This window comes from Cornus florida, unplaced genomic scaffold (genome assembly GCF_030987335.1).
Source record: "Cornus florida cultivar Cherokee Brave unplaced genomic scaffold, ASM3098733v1 CherokeeBrave_3.0.0_Hap2_Chr11, whole genome shotgun sequence".
NCBI lineage: Eukaryota > Viridiplantae > Streptophyta > Magnoliopsida > Cornales > Cornaceae > Cornus > Cornus florida.
The window spans coordinates 31,626,885-31,645,126 of record NW_026775581.1 but is presented as its reverse complement, the minus strand read 5'-3'; the positions used below and the strand labels follow the sequence as shown (position 1 = coordinate 31,645,126).

Sequence of the window (18,242 nt, the reverse complement as noted above, 5' to 3'; positions counted from 1 at the left end):
CAACTAATTTCCTTGCTTCAAGGTAGTTACATTGATTAATAGTAGTTCAAATTAATTATGATTCCAATCTCTGCAATTTCCTTGATTCTGAACTACAAGCTAAATTATTGTTATAGTATTTATATGTGACTTTCATTAAAGAAAAATAAGGAATTTATATGGTCTTATAAATACTTGTATACACATGGGATTTATAATAGAAAATTTATTTGACAAATATTTCCTTCAATTCGGGATGCAAAAATTCCAACCCTATTTGAAAGTAATTGCTTTGAAATGTGTTACTCATAAGTTGGGATGTTGTAAAGTAAAACATTTGATACATGTTATGTATAATTTGAGTTGTTACTCATAGGTAGAATATTGTTTCACTTATATATATACTGCATATATATATGTATATATATATATATACTGCCATTACGATTGTTGTAAACTTTGTTATCGTTGAAAACACATGTACGTCTAAATCCCTTATATATAGGTACAAATTTTATATCCTTTTACATACCAACTTCTATATTCCTTACTCTTTTACGTATATGTGTCTTCCATGGCTTCATCAACCAACAATGGTGCTCATCAAAGAACCATAAGTGCAAGTCTCTATTGCAACAAAATACATGACTAATCCCTTATTTTCGTCCATTATTTATACATATTTGTTAAGAAGATGGTTATACTCCCTCTGTCCCATAAAAGTTGGGATGTATTGGGATTCCAACTTTTATGAGTGTATAAATAATGAGTGAAGTTCCATTTTTGTCCTTATGAAAAAAAATAGTATTACAGTACTAACCATTGCAATTTTTATTGTGTAGAGATTTAGTAAAATTTTAAAATAGAATTAAATTGGTGCCAAATGACTTTCTTTCATTAATTTCAGCAAAACTCTATTGGCGGTAAATTTTGAAGCATCCTATCAATTCAAAGTTTAACTTTAAAACAAATTCTTTTCTCCACTATTACCTCAGCATTTTGGTACTCTTCCACAAACTGCTTTCTCCAACAAACTCCTTAGGTCTGTTTGGAAGGCTAAAATGATATTGGTTTTCGTGTTTTGGTTTTTGGTTTTGGGCCAATATCATGTTTAGAGTGGGCTAATCTGATATTGAATAGTTGCATAATAGATATAAAATTTGGGCCAAAACCCATACCACCAATTTGTTGATATTGGGTGATATGGCACTGTAGCGGTGATATCAGCCCAAAACAAAACCATATCAACCCTATTTTTTTACTATAGTGGTGATATTACGTATATAAGGTTGCATATCAGATTTCAGCCATTTTTCAGCCTCGTTTCTCTCTCTTCGCGCAGCTCCTTGGAGGCGATTTCAATGGCGATCCAACTGTAGGTGACTCCATACACACCACTGATCTGGCAGAGCTCCTCCACCAGCTACCTCCTTCCATTTTCGCCTCTCATTTATCTGTCTTCTCACAGGTCGGTTGAGGCGATTTCATTTGCGCCTCTTATCTCTTTCTATTCTCGCAGATCGAGGTTGGTAAATCGTTTTTGTTTACAAATCTTTCAAAAAGAAAGACCAATTTCATCTCGGCATCGGTTTTCCTATCGTTTATCTCTACTCTCTAAAACCCTAGCTCGATGGCAGCAGATTGAAGGTATTTCTCTTCTCTCTAAAACCCTAGGTCGATATTTTTGCCTTTATTATATATACATAATAAACCATCATGGGTTTTAAATGTAACTAATTTACTTTCAAGTTCATCTGGATTATGTGTTTTTATATGGCTAGCCCTGGTAAGCTTTTCATTTCTATCACATTACATGACTACTTTAAGTAGCAAAGCCTATACTTATATATATATATATATATATATATATATATATATATATATATTTGTGGAAAAACAGTGCTTGTTTTCCCAGAAATGAAATGGTTTTATTCTTAACTGACTTGATAAATCAATAAATTATAGAGAAAAATGAACAAGATTTACTCGTTGTCCAATATCATACTTAAATTAAAGATGGAACAAATTTCCTACCCTCTTTCTCCTGCTAAAGTTGATTGAAAATTAGAAAATTTGTGACATACTTTGACATAAGACTTTAAGATACAACAAATTTCTCACTCTCATTTTTTCTCCAGCTAAAGTTGATTTAAAATTAGAAATTTTGTGAGATATTTGTGTGGTGAAATCAAATAGGTTTGCTCTTAATTAAAGTAAAGAAATAAAATATAAAGAATGAGAACAAGATTTATTTGAGGATTGTTTTTCTCCTTACCTCAACTTGATTTTTATTTTTTTATCCCATTGTTAATAATTTTTCGATTGATGATTGATCTTTGTTAAAAATTAGTAAGCTCCTTTTGTTGGTTTCTTTTGACATCTAGGAACTTGTTTGTTTTTGGCTTGTTACTCGGTGTATGTACTCCTATGTGTTGTGGAGATGTAGTTGTGGAGATGCAGTGATTGGTTAACGCTTGATAATATCTTAATAAATCTCATCAATCTGATATTAAGTGTTTATAAGGATTCTTTGTGTTGCCAAATAAGTTCTCCTGTCGGATCTGGTATCATGTTATTAGCCATTAGGAATGAAGATGATATAACAATTTATCATGACTATATTGTAAATTAGACTATTCCTTCATATTATAATTCACTTATCATCACTTTCTTTTAGATAATACATATATATATACATAATATACATAAATATAAGTGACCCATGTTGTGGGACATATTAAACCATCATGGGTTTTTACTTTCCCAATCTGATCATGGGTTTAATCATATTGTACATGAGTAACAAATAATTTTGCAACCTCGTGAGGGATAGTATTAAGATAGAGCTCCCAATGTGGTTATTAATAATATGACTGAATTGTTTTTTAATTTTTAATTTACATTTTTTATTCTTATATAATGTAGTACCATTGAATTATCAGTTTAAAATTAGTATTATTTAACAGTTTACTAAATTGTTCAATTTACTTAATAATAATCAGATGGACATGAACAATGACAATGTTGAGCAATACCCATCAAGAGACATTCATTCTCTTGATGGTGAGAATGGTGAAGACGTTGTAGTTATTGAACAGGCCGATGCCGTTGTTTGGTGTGATGCCCATAAAGATAAATTCGTGCTCTTGATGAAGGAAGAGGTTGGAAAAGGAAATCATACAGGCACGACTTTTAATCCAATTGGGTGGACACATATTGTGCACGCAATGTTGGTGGAAACTGGAAAGAAGTACACGAAGGACCAATGTAGGCAAAAATTCAATACAATAAGAGCACTGTACAAAGATTGCAAACAAATATTATCTGAGACTGGTGTAGGGTACAACAGTGAAACTGGGATGATTGAGTTGGAAGCTGAAAGATGGGTTCGATTGTGCAAGGTTAGTATTTCAATACGTGTCTATTTACCATATATAAAGTTAGTAATTAGTGATTTAGTATTAAAAGGGTTTGATGAACAATAATTCTAAGCTAATAATGTGTAGGTTCTCAAAAAAAAAAAAAAAAAAAAAAAAAAAATTGTTCAATTTACTTAATAATAATCAGATGGACATGAACAATGACAATGTTGAGCAATACCCATCAAGAGACATTCATTCTCTTGATGGTGAGAATGGTGAAGACGTTGTAGTTATTGAACAGGCCGATGCCGTTGTTTGGTGTGATGCCCATAAAGATAAATTCATGCTCTTGATGAAGGAAGAGGTTGGAAAAGGAAATCATACAGGCACGACTTTTAATCCAATTGGGTGGACACATATTGTGCACGCAATGTTGGTGGAAACTGGAAAGAAGTACATGAATGACCAATGTAGGCAAAAATTCAACACAATAAGAGCACTGTACAAAGATTGCAAACAAATATTATCTGAGACTGGTGTAGGGTACAACAGTGAAACTGGGATGATTGAGTTGGAAGCTGAAAGATGGGTTCGATTGTGCAAGGTTAGTATTTCAATACGTGTCTATTTACCATATATAAAGTTAGTAATTAGTGATTTAGTATTAAAAGGGTTTGATGAACAATAATTCTAAGCTAATAATGTGTAGGTTCTCAAAAAAAAAAAAAAAAAAAAAAAACTGGGGTGTAAGAATTATGAGCAGATGGTAAGGATTTTTGGGGATACACATGCTACTGGCAAAAATGTTCATGCTTCTACAAAAGCACCCAAACCTCACCAAGTGCTAAGAATGTCTCAAGTGACAACACATGAAGCTGCAATTCATAACATTGAGGAATATGCGGACATGACTGACGTAGAACGACCTAATGTAGAAGGACCTATTGACCTCAGTCCTACTCTCAAACCTGTAGCTAAGAAACCTAAGAAAGAAAATTTTTCCTCCACAATGTCTCAAGTGATGGCATATTTGACTGATATTGGGAATGCGAAAGCCGATAAAATTGCCAAAGCCATAGCAGAATCATCTTCTAGTTGTCAACCATCTCGTATTAAAGAAATGCCTGAAGTTGAATCTCCCAGTAAAAAAGAAAAAGAAAAAGAAATGGATTCCCAGTTTGAGGGGTGCCTTAGGATCGTCAACACATTAGTGGGGATTGATGATACCCATTATGATAAGATCATAAAGAAGTTTGGTGAGAACAAAGTGTGGAGGGACATATTTCTTCACATTCCTGATGAGAGGAAGGTTGGGTGGGTGATGAATCAGCCTCTGTGATATGTCCGCTATCTTACTTTTATATCCTTTTGGATGATTGTTTTATAACTCCTTTTACATTGCTGTTGGATGACTGTATTTTATTTTCTTTATCTATTGCTTTTGCATTAATGTTGGATGACTGTATTTAATTTTCTTTATCTACTGCTTTTACATTATTGCTGGATAATTGTATGATTTGGTATGTCTTTTATCATTTTTTATTATTACTGAATAACTGTATTATTTGCTATATATTTGTCCATTTTCTTTATATAATTGTGTTGTTTACAATAACTACTTATGTTTATTCTTAAATAGGATAATAGATATGGATATAAGGATAATATTAACCATGTATGATGATGATGAGGAGGAGGAAATTTTTGTATTGATTCCAGCCATATATGACTACTACATAAACATTTTGATAAGCAACATTGTAGGGATTCCATGTTACAAGGGCAAGATTATGTATTCGAGATTCTAAATGGACATGAAGATAGGTGTTCTGAAAATTTTCGGATATACCCCAATACCTTTAGGGCTTTATGCACTGAATAACATTCAGATAGGCTTGCTGGGAATTTTTTAGGCTATGACCAGTTTTTTAGGCTTCTAAAACTTATATTATTTTTCTTTTTGGGTTTTGAGGTCAGTTGGAATTAGTAAGGGCTGTGATTTTTTAATGGTGGGCTCTCTCTCTTTGGTTTTTTTTTTTTTTTTAATTTGTTTTTGGGTCGTCACTCCCGAATCCACACGATTTGTGCACACCGCCAAAAGAGATAACGGTGTAGAGATATGAATAATGTGACCAAGTTTTACATTTAGAAATTACCACTACTACCTTTCACTAAAAATATAGCTAGGGCAAGTAGGGATCGTCCCAAGTGATTAAGGGTCGTACTAGGTTGAGGAATCAAGATTAGGGTTAGTAGGTCGAGTGATCAAAATAGTGGTTGGTGATTGAATTACACTAGATGCAAATTAAAATAAAGTAGGCAATTAAATATAAATGAGAGAAAATAAGAGAGAAATTTTGGGGTTTAGAGATCAACACTAAGCATAACTTTTCTACACCCTTAATAATGATTAATGAGGGGAAAAACATGTATTGCAACAAAGTGTGTGTGTGTGGTTGTTTCAATAAGCATGGATGACAATTAAGCATATATTGTCTAAGCAACATGGTAGATAGCACAACATATCAAATTAAGCCATTAATCCCTTCTTTAAGCTCACAACCAAACACATCACAAGGATAGAGATATATGTTACTTGCTTTCATAAGTATGGAACATCAACAACCAACATGGATTGCCATCCCATTTAACATCTAAACTACAACTACACTACAATTAAGCTAATGACATGAAATTAAACTAATTAAACTAAGGGAGAGGTACAATCCATCAATAAATGAGTATGAACCATTAAATAAACCACAAGAACATTCCATTAAATACTATGTCTTAACAATCTCTATATCTATAGTATTAATGCACATAGACATGTATCAACAACACAATAAATAGAGAAAAACACATGAACATCTATTCTAGCATACATAGACATATGGATATAATGAAATAATCAATTGGAAGCATTAAACCATAAAAATCATTGAATAAATAAGATCTATATATATATAAGTGTCAAAACATGTATCACAATACAAATTCCCTCAAAAATACATAAATCAAGAAGTAGAAAGCATGCTTAAGGCTAAATCTAGCCCCAAGAGGATGTCTAGCCACTCATGGATGATGTTTTCCAACCTTCAAGGGCAAACTCCATCGAAGAAATCTGCTCCTTGGTTGATGAAGAGCCTCTAATGGTGTCTCTAGCCTCCTCCTCTCCTTTGCTTCCTCTCTAAGTATAAAAGTATAAAGTCTCCAAAAATTCTCTCAAAAAGTGGCTCATATTCTTTATATAGGTAGGTCAAAAATCATCCCAAATGAGCTGAGCTCGTACACCAATAATCCTCTAATGATTGGATATGAGACAACTTTTAATGAGCTAGAATTTAGAATTTTCTCGGGATTTGGGAAGTTCGATTGATCGAACTTGTGGTGAGATCGATCGAACATGGATGAGATCTATCGAATTGAAGCTGGATCGATCCTCAATGGCGACGCCTTTTTGGATAAAAACAAATCTGAGATATTTTGAAGATATTTTTGGGAAAATGGACAAAAGTGGTTGGTAGAGTGGTACAGCTGGATAAGATCTGGCATGTGAATAATGACAAGAAAGTTCGATCAATTAAAGAATGATGTTGGATCGATCGAACTTTTGGGATCTCTTAAAATGACATCATGGCCTAGATCTATCTTGAAGTACTAAGATCGATGAAAATTAGATCGATCGAACTTTTCTCGAGATTGATCGAAGTTGCTAAAATTTCACCTTTTGCTCTACTTTGCTCCTTTCTTTAATTCATCCTAGAATTGCTTCAATTATGTTCTTATTTGGCTGAGTTAGCTTATTTTGGGGATAAGTACCTAAAAATGGAAATAACACGAAATCAATACAGAACGGGAAAATAAGATAGATAAAGGTTCTAGAATACCTAAGCTTAAGGGGTTTAAATACGCACTTTTCAGTGCTCCCCAAACTTAAATATTGCTAGTCCCTAGCAATGAACTAGAAAGTAAAGGAATGAAATGAACAATTATACAACTATGAACTAGAAAGCAATAAATAGATAATGTCACTTTCGTAGGAAACACGATTACATTTAGCATATGCAACAAGCCTTTTAAACCCCTAGGTTTCCCCTAGTGGACGAGTGAAGTCTCGTGAGGGTTTCCAGAAATGATACCCACAAACATTAAGCTCATTCTTTCAAAAGAGGCACCAATATTGCAAACAAGCATTGGCAGAAAACTACCTCAAGTATGCAATTTTTCAACCCTTTCCAAGCAATCTCCCAAAATCTCAACATCAAGCAAGCAAGTATGGTCCTCCACACATCAAGAAAATGATTATGAAAATCAAAACAACTCTAAAATCCTTTTTGAGTGGACCGGCATCAAGTATATTGATATCTTAGCCAACTAAAGAAATGATCACATCCTTACCCTCAAACTAGTACACAAATCTAGTACCGATCATCAAGACAAAAAGTGGACTTTTTATTAAAGCTTTATTGTTCTAGGTGCGCTTATTCTTTTCACTCGATTATTTATTTTTTATTTTTTTATTTTTTTTTATAGGATCAAAGATGGAAGCATGGTGCAATGTAGTGATCTATTAAGCTTTCTAGCGATCTATGAGGTCGAACGTTAGATCAATGACTCCCAAACCAGACGGCTTTAGGGCACTAGGTGTTTAAACACCCCTAAGGACTTACAAGCTCAAGTCAACTAGGCTACAAATCAAAACAACATCCGTCTAATCATTTCCCACTTCTCACCTTTTGGGAGAAGTCCTCATTTTTTTATTACTTTTGCAAATTATTATTACTATTATTATTATTATTATTATTTTATTTTTATTTTTATTTATTTTTATAGCAAGTTCAATTATTAACCTAGAGTTCGGGCCCTCCACCTTTCGGCGCGAGAAGTTCAGTGCTTGATGAGGCTAGAATCCCGGCGACTTAGTGAAAAGGGGTTGTTATCCACCTTTATCAAGAATGAAAGCTTTCAATGCACTACTAGCTCAATTGGGATATAACCAATTCAATAATCAACAAAGCATGTACCCCATAAATGAATGCTAGTGTGCGCTTGTGTTAGTGTAGAATCCTAAAGTGAATCTCAAAATAATCACAAAATTTGGATGATGTGGATCACAAATGTAAGCAAGATATCAATCTTTCGAAAAATTTACTCCTAAATGGCATCCACAAGGCATACAAGGAGTATTGAACTCTCAAGTCAAGCAATTTTTAAATTCTAAGCAATATAGTCCTCAAAAGATCAAAATCATCGCTAACATCAATCTCAATTCTCAATCATGCATTTAAAGTTCAACTTTAAGTAGAATGCAACAAAACACCTTACCCCCAAACTTAAACTGCACATTGTCCTCAATGTGTAATGAGAACAATGGAAAAGATGGAAAGAGTATATCGTGGTGATGTAGACATGAAGCCCGGTAGCGATCCAATTCGGAAGACGTCTCCCTCAAACTTGGAATCAACAACCTACTTGAATAACCACACTAGCAAACTCACATCAAATATCAAATGGGAAAAGAATAATCAAATCATGAAATCTAAGGCAATATAGCACAAGATGAAAGAGAGATATGAGATGAAGCCCTAATTAAAGCATGAAAGCATGAATACACACAAGGGCACAATGGTGAAACTTTTTTTTTTTTTTTTAATATTTTCATTTAATGAAAACAAGTATATACAAAATGTAAGAAAAACAAAGAGTAAAATACATGAACAAAATATAAAAAGAAAAATAAAGAAGGTAAAATGTAATGAAAGAATATATACAATGTAAGAAATGAAAAACAATATGTACAATGCAAGTATATATAAAAAAATTTTTACTTTTTGTTTTTCAATTTTTATTTTATTTTTTATGACATAACAAGTATGTACACACACACAATAAAATACAAAGAAATGAAAATGCAATAAAATAAAGAACACAATTTTTTTTTTTTTTTTTTTTTTTTTTTAAGTATGTGCAATGAAACAAAATGCAAGAAAAATAAAGAAATAAGAATGAACACAAACATATATGATTCAAGAGATAAAAGATACAATGTGTCATATGGGTGCTAAGTTTAACGTCTCTAGCAAGACGAAATGCTACTTTGAAAAACCTTTTTTTTTTTTTATTATTATATATATATTTTTTTAAATTTTTTTTTCTTTTTTTTTTTTTTAGACAAGACAAATATGTACACAAACAAAAATAAAAATGCAAGTATATAAAAATGCAAGAAATAAAAATGCAAGGAAATAAAGAATGCAAAGAATAATTTTTATTTATTTATTATTATTATTATATTTTTTTTTCTTTTTTTGAAAAATAAAAATAAAAATGACAATAAAAATTAAATAATAAAATATATATTTTTTGGAATTTTTGAAATTTAAAACAAAGTCAAAATTGAAAAAGAAAGAACAAAGATCGATCTCCCCAAGATCGATCACAGAATACTTTCGATCGATCGAGAATGTATAGAATTGAAGAAATGTTCGATCGATGAGACAGAGAGGCTTTTGGATGCAGGTTGGAAATTTTTCTAAGTGTTAGAACTGCAGATCGATCCAAGATGAAGTTGGATCGATCGAAGAAGTTTAGATCAATCTAGGAACAAGTTCGAACGATGGGACAGAGAGCTGAAATATGCAGGTTTTGTTCGAACCATTGGACAGAGAGTGATTTGGATGTAGGTTTGATGCAGGTGGGAAGTTCGATCGATCGAACTCATTTTGAGATCGATCGAACTTATGCAAAATACTCAATTTCAACATAAAAGTGCATGCAATCCTAATCATAGTTCCTAGCAATGCATATGAACCCAAAGCCAATATCTAGACTTCACAAGAAATGAAATTAAAGATAGAAATGAGAGAGGAATAGGGTTTTGACACCTTATGAAATGTCTTGCTAATATTTAAAGTCTCTAGCAACACGTTAGGCTCTTTTAGCCCGGATCAAACATCTTATAGTGCATCCTCTCCTCAAGGGGTGATAAGTGCTTTGAACCCCACCCAACAAATGGTTCTTTAAGGAACTTGTTGGATTAAGCTCAAAAAAAGTTTCCGGTCCTTGGTCAAAACAATCTTTGGGCTTCCACGCCCTTTCAAAACAAGATTTTGAAACAATTTTTTTTGAATGCAGGGTTGAAGATGGACTTTTTGAAACTTTGGTCTCACACAAAAACTCAATTCCTTCACTTTTAAGGTCATGACATTTCTCCACAATATTCACTTTTTCATGCTTGTCAAATGAGTTGGGGATTGAATTAAAAATATTCAACTTCACCTTCATGTGGCCAAATGAAATCTTCATTATCCCTGTCCTACAATTAATGTTGGCATTCGCGGTTGCCAAGAAAGGACAGCCAATGATAACGAGAATTTGGCTCTTAGGATTTGGGACCGGTTCCGTGTCAATGACAACGAAATCAACGGGAAAGAAGAATTTATCAATCTTAATCAAGAAATCCTCAATGATACCCCTAGGCTTTTTGATGGATCGGTGGGCAAGTTGTAAAACTACTGACGTCGGTTTCAAGTCTCCTAAGCCTAATTTGACAAATACCGAGTATAGAAGAAGATTAACACTTGCTCCTAGGTCAAGAAGAGCCCAATTAATGATATGATCACCAATGATGCATGAAGTAGTAGGTGAACCGGGGTCTTTAAACTTTGGAAGAGTGCTATGCTGCAATATTGAGCTTACTTGCTTGGTTAAGACAACTTTTCTAGGTGTTTGGCTTTTGTTCTTCCTCTTTTGGGTGCACAAGTCTTTCAAGAATTTGGCATAAGCCGGAATTTACTTGATTGCATCCAAAAGTGGAAGATTGACTTTCACTTGCCTAAACACTTCCATAATTTCATTTACTTTGGCCTTTTGCTTGTCATTTGAAATGGATCCTTTTAAGGCATCCGGGAATGAAGCTCTTGGCTCAAAAACCTTTTCAGAAATTTTCTTTGAAGTCTCTTCAACACAAGAAATTTTCAAATCATTTTGCAAATCTTTCTTTTCAAAATTGCTTTTCAAATCACTTTTCAACACATTCTCATTTGAAAGATCATGCATATGCAATGAAGGAGGAATATGATCTGAAACGGGACGGGTGTCAACTTTTGGTTGCACCGGTTCACTCTCTTCATTGGACATACCTACTTAGTTGTCCATAATCTTCCCACTTCTCAAGGTAGTTACCGCATTGACATGCTCTATTGTGTGACCTTCCGATGAGGAATGAGTCTCCATAACACATTATTGCTTAAGTGGGGCATTTAAAGGCATTTTCCCTTTCTCTCTTGCATTTAAAGTACTAGCTATTTGCCCTACTTGGGTTTTTAGCTTTGCAATAGATTGAGAGTGAGAATGAAATAATTGTGTGTTTGCCTCTAGAGTGCCCAAAGCGGTCAAAACTTTTTCTTCAAAAGCGGGACTTCTAACATTTCCTTGGGAATATGATGGTTGATTAGGAAAATGAGAATTAGAGAATTGGTTTCTTTGTGACTGGTATAACGATCTAAAATCTTGGGAACCTTGGCTTTGTAGTGGAGGTGAAATATACTTTTCTTGAAAACCGCCTTGGGGAGGGTTTGAGCCTTCCCCTTGGTTTTTTCAAGAGAAATTCGGGTGATTCCTCCAACTAGGATTGTAGTGATTGCCTTAAGGATTGTTCCTTTGATTCATAAATGTTGCATTTACTTGTTCATGATGCTCACCTTGCACATGTCAATGTGAACAATTGGAAGTAAAATGTAAAACACTTGAACAAGTCATACGTGTCTCATTAGATGCATGATGAGAATGGTTAGGGAAGGAAGATACTTGATTCGCCGAGTTTTGGTTGATCAAAAATTGATCAAACCTTTAAGATAATGACTTCATCTCGGCGGCAATTTCATTGGAGTGGTCGACTTGATGTAAGCCGACACTCTTCCTACCACTAGAATTTCTACCATTCTTCGAAGATAAAGTACGATGCAAAGAATTTTCACTCATGCTCTCATAAAGATGCCACACGTCATCCTCATGCCTATCAATGTAAGAGCCACCCATGGAAGCATCAACCATGCCCTAGTAATTATCCGATAAGCTTTCAAAGAAATATTGAACTAATTGCCATTTGGGCATGTCATGATGTGGACACTTCCTAAGCAATTCATTAAAGCGTTCCCATGCCTTATGAAATGTTTCCCCATCCCCATGTGAAAATTTCCTAATTGAAGTCCTCATGGCATTGGTCTTAGAAATCGGATAGTACTTCTTCAAGGACTCTTGTTGCACTTCTACCCAAGAAGTTATTGAAAAAGGCCTAAGATTATTAAACCAATATTTTTTCTTGTCTTTAAGGGTGAATGGAAAAAGTTTAAGCCTTAAGACCTCTTCCGGCATGTCCGTATATTTCACGATGGAACATACTTCATGAAACTCATCCAAATGCTTGTAAGGTTCTTCACTTGGAAGTCCATGATAGTTAGGAAGCATTTGAATGGTTTGTGGTTTGATCTCATAGTGGTGTGCTTTAAATGGTGGCAATTGAATGCATGTGGGTGCATTATATTCATTAGGCACATAGTGATCTCTTAAAGCAAGAGGTGGATTAGCAATTGGAGGTGCAACATGGGCACCTTGATTACCTTGAATGATGGGAGGTGGTGGAGCATAGATTGGCCTTGGCATTCCCAATAGGACTTGGCCTTGTTGTGGTGGTGGATGAACAAATAGCCTTTGCATGCCTAATGGTACTTGCATGTTATCATGATGCACATTGGGGTGGAGGATACCTTATTGGTCTATGTAACCAAGGTCCTCCATATAGTCCTCATTGTGTACTTCCATTGTAGAAATGGATTAACTAGAACTTCCTCTTCCTCTAGGGTTTCGAACAACGGATTCAATATGAAAATTTAAAGGGATAAGAATGGGTCTCAATGATCTACGACCATGCATGCACAATGCAACACAACAAGCAATAAGCAATGAACAAACACTTCACCTTCACAACAAATCGATTAACAAACTTCCTCCACAAATAATGTTCCTATACTTCCATGCTTTCAAAAATATGCAAAAAAAAAAAAGTAAAATGCCTCCACGCGGGCTCATGATTTATCTAAGAATTGAAATACAAGCCTCCACGTGGGCCGACGATTTAACTAAGGGTTGAGTAAGGAAAAGCTCACAAAGGTCCTTTAGCACTTCAACTCCAATTTTCAGCTTTTAGCTTAGCAATTTTTTTTATTTATGATTTTAGCCTTTTTCCTTGCTTGCTTAGCCCCTTTGCTTGAATGCTCCTTTGCTTGCTTCCTAGCTTAATACTCCTAGTCAAACAAGAGCAAACACAATGAGTAACAAAAAGAAAAATAAAAAACAAAATAGAGACACGATCAAAAGAGTACTATTTCCTAATTGATTCCACAAATACGACGTTGCCAACCAATCAATCCCCGGCAACGGTGCCAAAAACTTGGTGTAAATCCGGGTCGTCACTCCCGAATCCACACGGTTTGTGCACACCGCTAAAAGAGATAGCGGTGTAGAGCTATGAAGAATGTGGCCAATATTACATTTAGAAATTGCCACTACTACCTTTCACTAAAAATATAGCTAGGGCAAGTAGGGATCGTCCTAAGGGATTAAGGGTCGTACTAGGTTGAGGAATCAAGATTAGGGTTAGTAGGTCGAGTGATCAAAATAGTGGTTGGTGATTGAATTACACTAGATGCAAATTAAACTAAAGTAGGCAATTAAATATAGATGAGAGAAAATAAGAGAGAAATCTTAAGGTTTAGAGATCACCACTAAGTATAGCTTTTCTACACCCTTAATGAATAATTAATGAGGGGAAAAACATGTATTGCAACAAAGTGTGTGTGTGTGGTTGTTTCAATAAGCATGGATGACAAATTAAGCATATATTGTCTAAGCAACATGGTGGATAACACAACATATTAAATTAAGCCATTAATCCCTTCAAGCTCACAACCAAACACATCACAAGGTTAGAGATATATGTTACTTGCTTTCATAAGTATGGAACATCAACAACAAGTATGGATTGTCCTCCCATTTAACATCTAAACTACAACTACACTACAATTAAGCTAATGACATGAAATTAAACTAATTAAACTAAGGGAGAGATACAATCCATCAAGAAATGAGTATGAACCTTCAAATAAACCATAAGAACATTCCATTAAGCACTATGTCTTGACAATCTCTAGATTTATAGCATTAATACATATAGACATGGATCAACAACACAAGAAATAGAGACAAGCACATAAACATCTATTTTAGCATACATAAACATATGGATAGAATGAAATGATCAATTGGAAGCATTAAACCATAAAAATCATTGAATAAACAAGATCTATATATATAAAAGTGTCAAAGCATGTATCATAATACAAATCCCCTCAAAAATACATAAATCAAGAAGTAGAAAGCATGCTTCGGGCTAACTCTAGCCCCAATAGGATGTCTAGCCACTCATAGATGATGTCTTCCAACCCTTAAGGGCAAGCTCCATGGAAGAAATCTGCTCCTTGGTTGATGAAAAGCCTCCAATGGCGTCTCTAGCCTCCTCCTCTCCTTTGCTTCCTCTCTAAGTATAAAAGTATAAAGTCTCCAAAAATTCTCTCAAAAAGTGGCTCATATTCCTTATATAGGTAGGTCAAAAATCACCCCAAATGAGCTGGGCTCGTACACCAATAATCCTCTAATGATTGGATATGAGACAACTTTTAATGAGCTAGAATTTAGAATTTTCTTGGGATTTGGAAAGTTAGATCGATCGAACTTGTGGTGAGATCGATCGAGCATGGCTGAGATCTATCGAATTGAAGCTGGATCGATCTTCAATGGCAGCGCTTTTTTGGATAAAAACAAATCTGAGATATTTTGAAGATATTTTTGGGAAAAGGACAAAAGTGGTTGGTAGGGTGGTACAGCTGGATAAGATCTGGCATACGGATAAGGACAAGAAAGTTCAATCGATCAGAGAATGATGTTCGATCGATCGAACTTTTGGGATCTCTGAAAATGACATCATGTTCTAGATCTATCTTGAAGTGCTGAGATCGATGAAAGTTGGATCGATTGAACTTTTCTTGAGATCGATCGAAGTTGCTGAAATTCCACCTTTTGCTTCCTTTTACATTACTTTGCTCCTTTCTTTGATTCATCCCAGAATTGCTTCAATTATGCTCTTATTTGGCTGAGTTAGCTTATTTTGGGAATAAGTACCTGAAAATGGAAATAACACGAAATTAATACAAAACGGAAAAATAAGACAGATAAAGGTTCTAGAATACCTAAGCTTAAGGGGTTTAAATACGCACTTTTCAGGGCTCATCACTGTAATTGATTTCTCTTCATCAGTTTCTCTATCTAATTGTATACTATTGGTTTTTTTATAAAAAAAATAGAATTCTGAATTCTTTTTAGATAAAATAATTTCCATGACCTCAAATTAACCAGTTGATATAATTTATGGTTCACCATGTGGGGTGATTTTGAACTGCACTGCCTTTGTCACAGTTCAACTAACTTGAAATCAATATGGCTGAAGGTTCAACTACCCAACCTTAATTCTACCATAAGATAAAAAGGCTAGTCTAGGACACAACTGTATCTTGCCATTAATCATGGACTGCAAAGATCTCCTCTCATTGAAAGATTATTACAAAGTTAGAATTATAATTTGGTAGCCACTAATCATATTTGTGCCTCATAAAGATCCCACACGATCTTATTTATACATGTAAATTTATTATAAAAAAAAAAAATTCCCAACTCTTAGTGGAGAATTTTTTTTTTTTTGTTAATTTTAACAAATTATCTCAAATCATAAAAAAAATGGACTATTACATATAAACTTATAATTGTATTCATATATATTTAATTATTCAAAACAAAAACAAAACAGTCTTTACCAAATAGGTATCCTATTATTGATTCAGAATTTTTGATAACAAAATGTACTTCCCAAACATGTTTTGTTTTCGGATTCCTTAAAACGCATGACATTACCAAACGCGTTTTCATGTTTTTGATATCCAATTATCAAAAACAAAACAGTCATTACCAAACATGGTTCCAATTTCTACTAAAAACACACCAATACCAAAACGGTTGCTTTCACATCATACCAAACCATAACGCCTATTTGATATCGTGATGCAAACGGGCCCTTAACATATCAGAATCCCACAAACTCTGCAATACTTATCTATTCTGTTACAGTACTTCTCTACCACTCCAAGGTTTCCAGTTTTAAATGGAAGTCTTGCCAGAGGCATGTTCCGACCAACGAAAATGAAAAAATCATTTAACCAACCAGGATCGTCAAGCTATTGTGGAAACTTTGCTGAGGCAAAGTGAAAATGGTTCACTAAAAAAGGGTTCAATAAATTACACGGCTGAATTATTCTCTGTAAGCGTCAAAACAATTAGCCGAATTTGGAAGCAATTAGTAGCATGTTTTTCAAATGGTCTCGCAATTGATGTGTCCGATAGAAGAGCAAGAAGATATGGTCACAAATGGTTACAAATTAACCTCACTAAAATCTCAGAAATTCCTCTTCGTCGGCGTATGAACATTCGTTCATTATCGGTGGCTATGGAAGTTGCTAAATCGACATTTCATCGGCGAATTCAAGAAAGTGTAATTAGACGACATTCAAATGCAGTAAAGCCTTATCTCACTGATGAGAATAGGATATTTTTCAATGCTTGAGTCACATATTCTTGCCAGCAGACCACTTTTTTGTAATATGTATAACTATGTGCATATTGATGAAAAATGGTTTTTCATGTCTAAAAAAGCAGAGAAATATTATCTTCTCCTTGAAGAAGTTGAACCATTACGTACCTATAGAAGCAAAAGATTCATCACCAAAGTTATGTTTCTAGCAGCAGTTGCTTAACTGCGATTTGATATGCATCAGAATGAGGAGTTTAGTGTGAAGATTGGAATATTTTCATTTACATACAAGGAGACTGCTAAACGAAATAACAAGAATCGTATGGCTGAAACATTGGAGATGAAGCCGATCTTATCGGTAACTAAAGATGTCATTCGATTATGCTTAATTGAAAAAGTCTTACCAGCAATTCGAACAAGATGGGCATATATTTGTATGACAGAGACAGTATTCACTCAACAAGACAATGCAAGACCACACATTGATCCACATGATTCAGAATTTTTAGAAGCTGCATCTAAGGATGGGTTTAATATTCGTTTGTGTTTTCAACCTTTGAATAGCCCTGATATGAATGTTTTAGATCTTGGATGTTTTCGGGCAATTCAATCCTTACAACACCAACAAGCTCCCACTACAATTGATGAGTTGATTGATGCGGTAGAAAAATCTTTCAATAAATTAGCAACGGAAAGCCTCAATTATGTTTTCTTAACATTGCAAGAATGCATGATTGAGACTATGAAGGTTTACAGAGGAAACAATTACAAACTACCATGCATGGGAAAAGATCAATTAAAGAGAAATGGTAATCTTCCTTCTCAGTTGCATTGTGATCCTGAAGCCTTTGAGAAAATTCTTCTCCATCTACAACAATGAGTACACTTTTGAAAACCAAGGTGAGTCCATCTTTCTACAACGTTCTATATAAAATTTATCATAGCAGTAAGTTTTCCTTCTTAGTTTGTTTTATCATTCATTTTGCCATGTTGACTTATATTTACAGGTGCTCTGGTTGGCTATGTGATTTGTCAAGTGATGATACACCTATAGTTGAAGAAGCTAATGACAAATAGATTATAAAGAGGGTGGTGTTTTGCTAAGTGATTTTGTCCCAATGAAGATGCCTGTATAGTTGAAGAAGCCAAGGAAATATACATCAGGAAAACAATGCTCTATTTTGCTCTGTTATTTTGTCAAT

The 18,242-nt window shown here is 34.2% G+C and overlaps 1 protein-coding gene and 1 pseudogene across 1 annotated transcript; both read left to right on the top strand.

The window, feature by feature from the left end:
• The first annotated feature begins 12,456 nt into the window (after window positions 1–12,456).
• On the top strand, window positions 12,457–12,555 carry LOC132287421 (small nucleolar RNA R71; annotated as a pseudogene).
• Window positions 12,556–17,275: 4,720 nt separating this feature from the next.
• On the top strand, window positions 17,276–17,920 carry LOC132280930 (uncharacterized). Its single transcript, XM_059782681.1, has one exon. The coding sequence runs from the start codon at window positions 17,276–17,278 to the stop codon at window positions 17,918–17,920; it is 645 nt and encodes a 214-aa protein (XP_059638664.1).
• Window positions 17,921–18,242: the final 322 nt, after the last annotated feature.

Bases quoted from the DNA above. Each gene is read 5' to 3' on its own strand.
- LOC132280930 (XM_059782681.1), top strand. From the start codon at position 17,276: ATGCATCAGAATGAGGAGTTTAGTGTGAAGATTGGAATATTTTCATTT.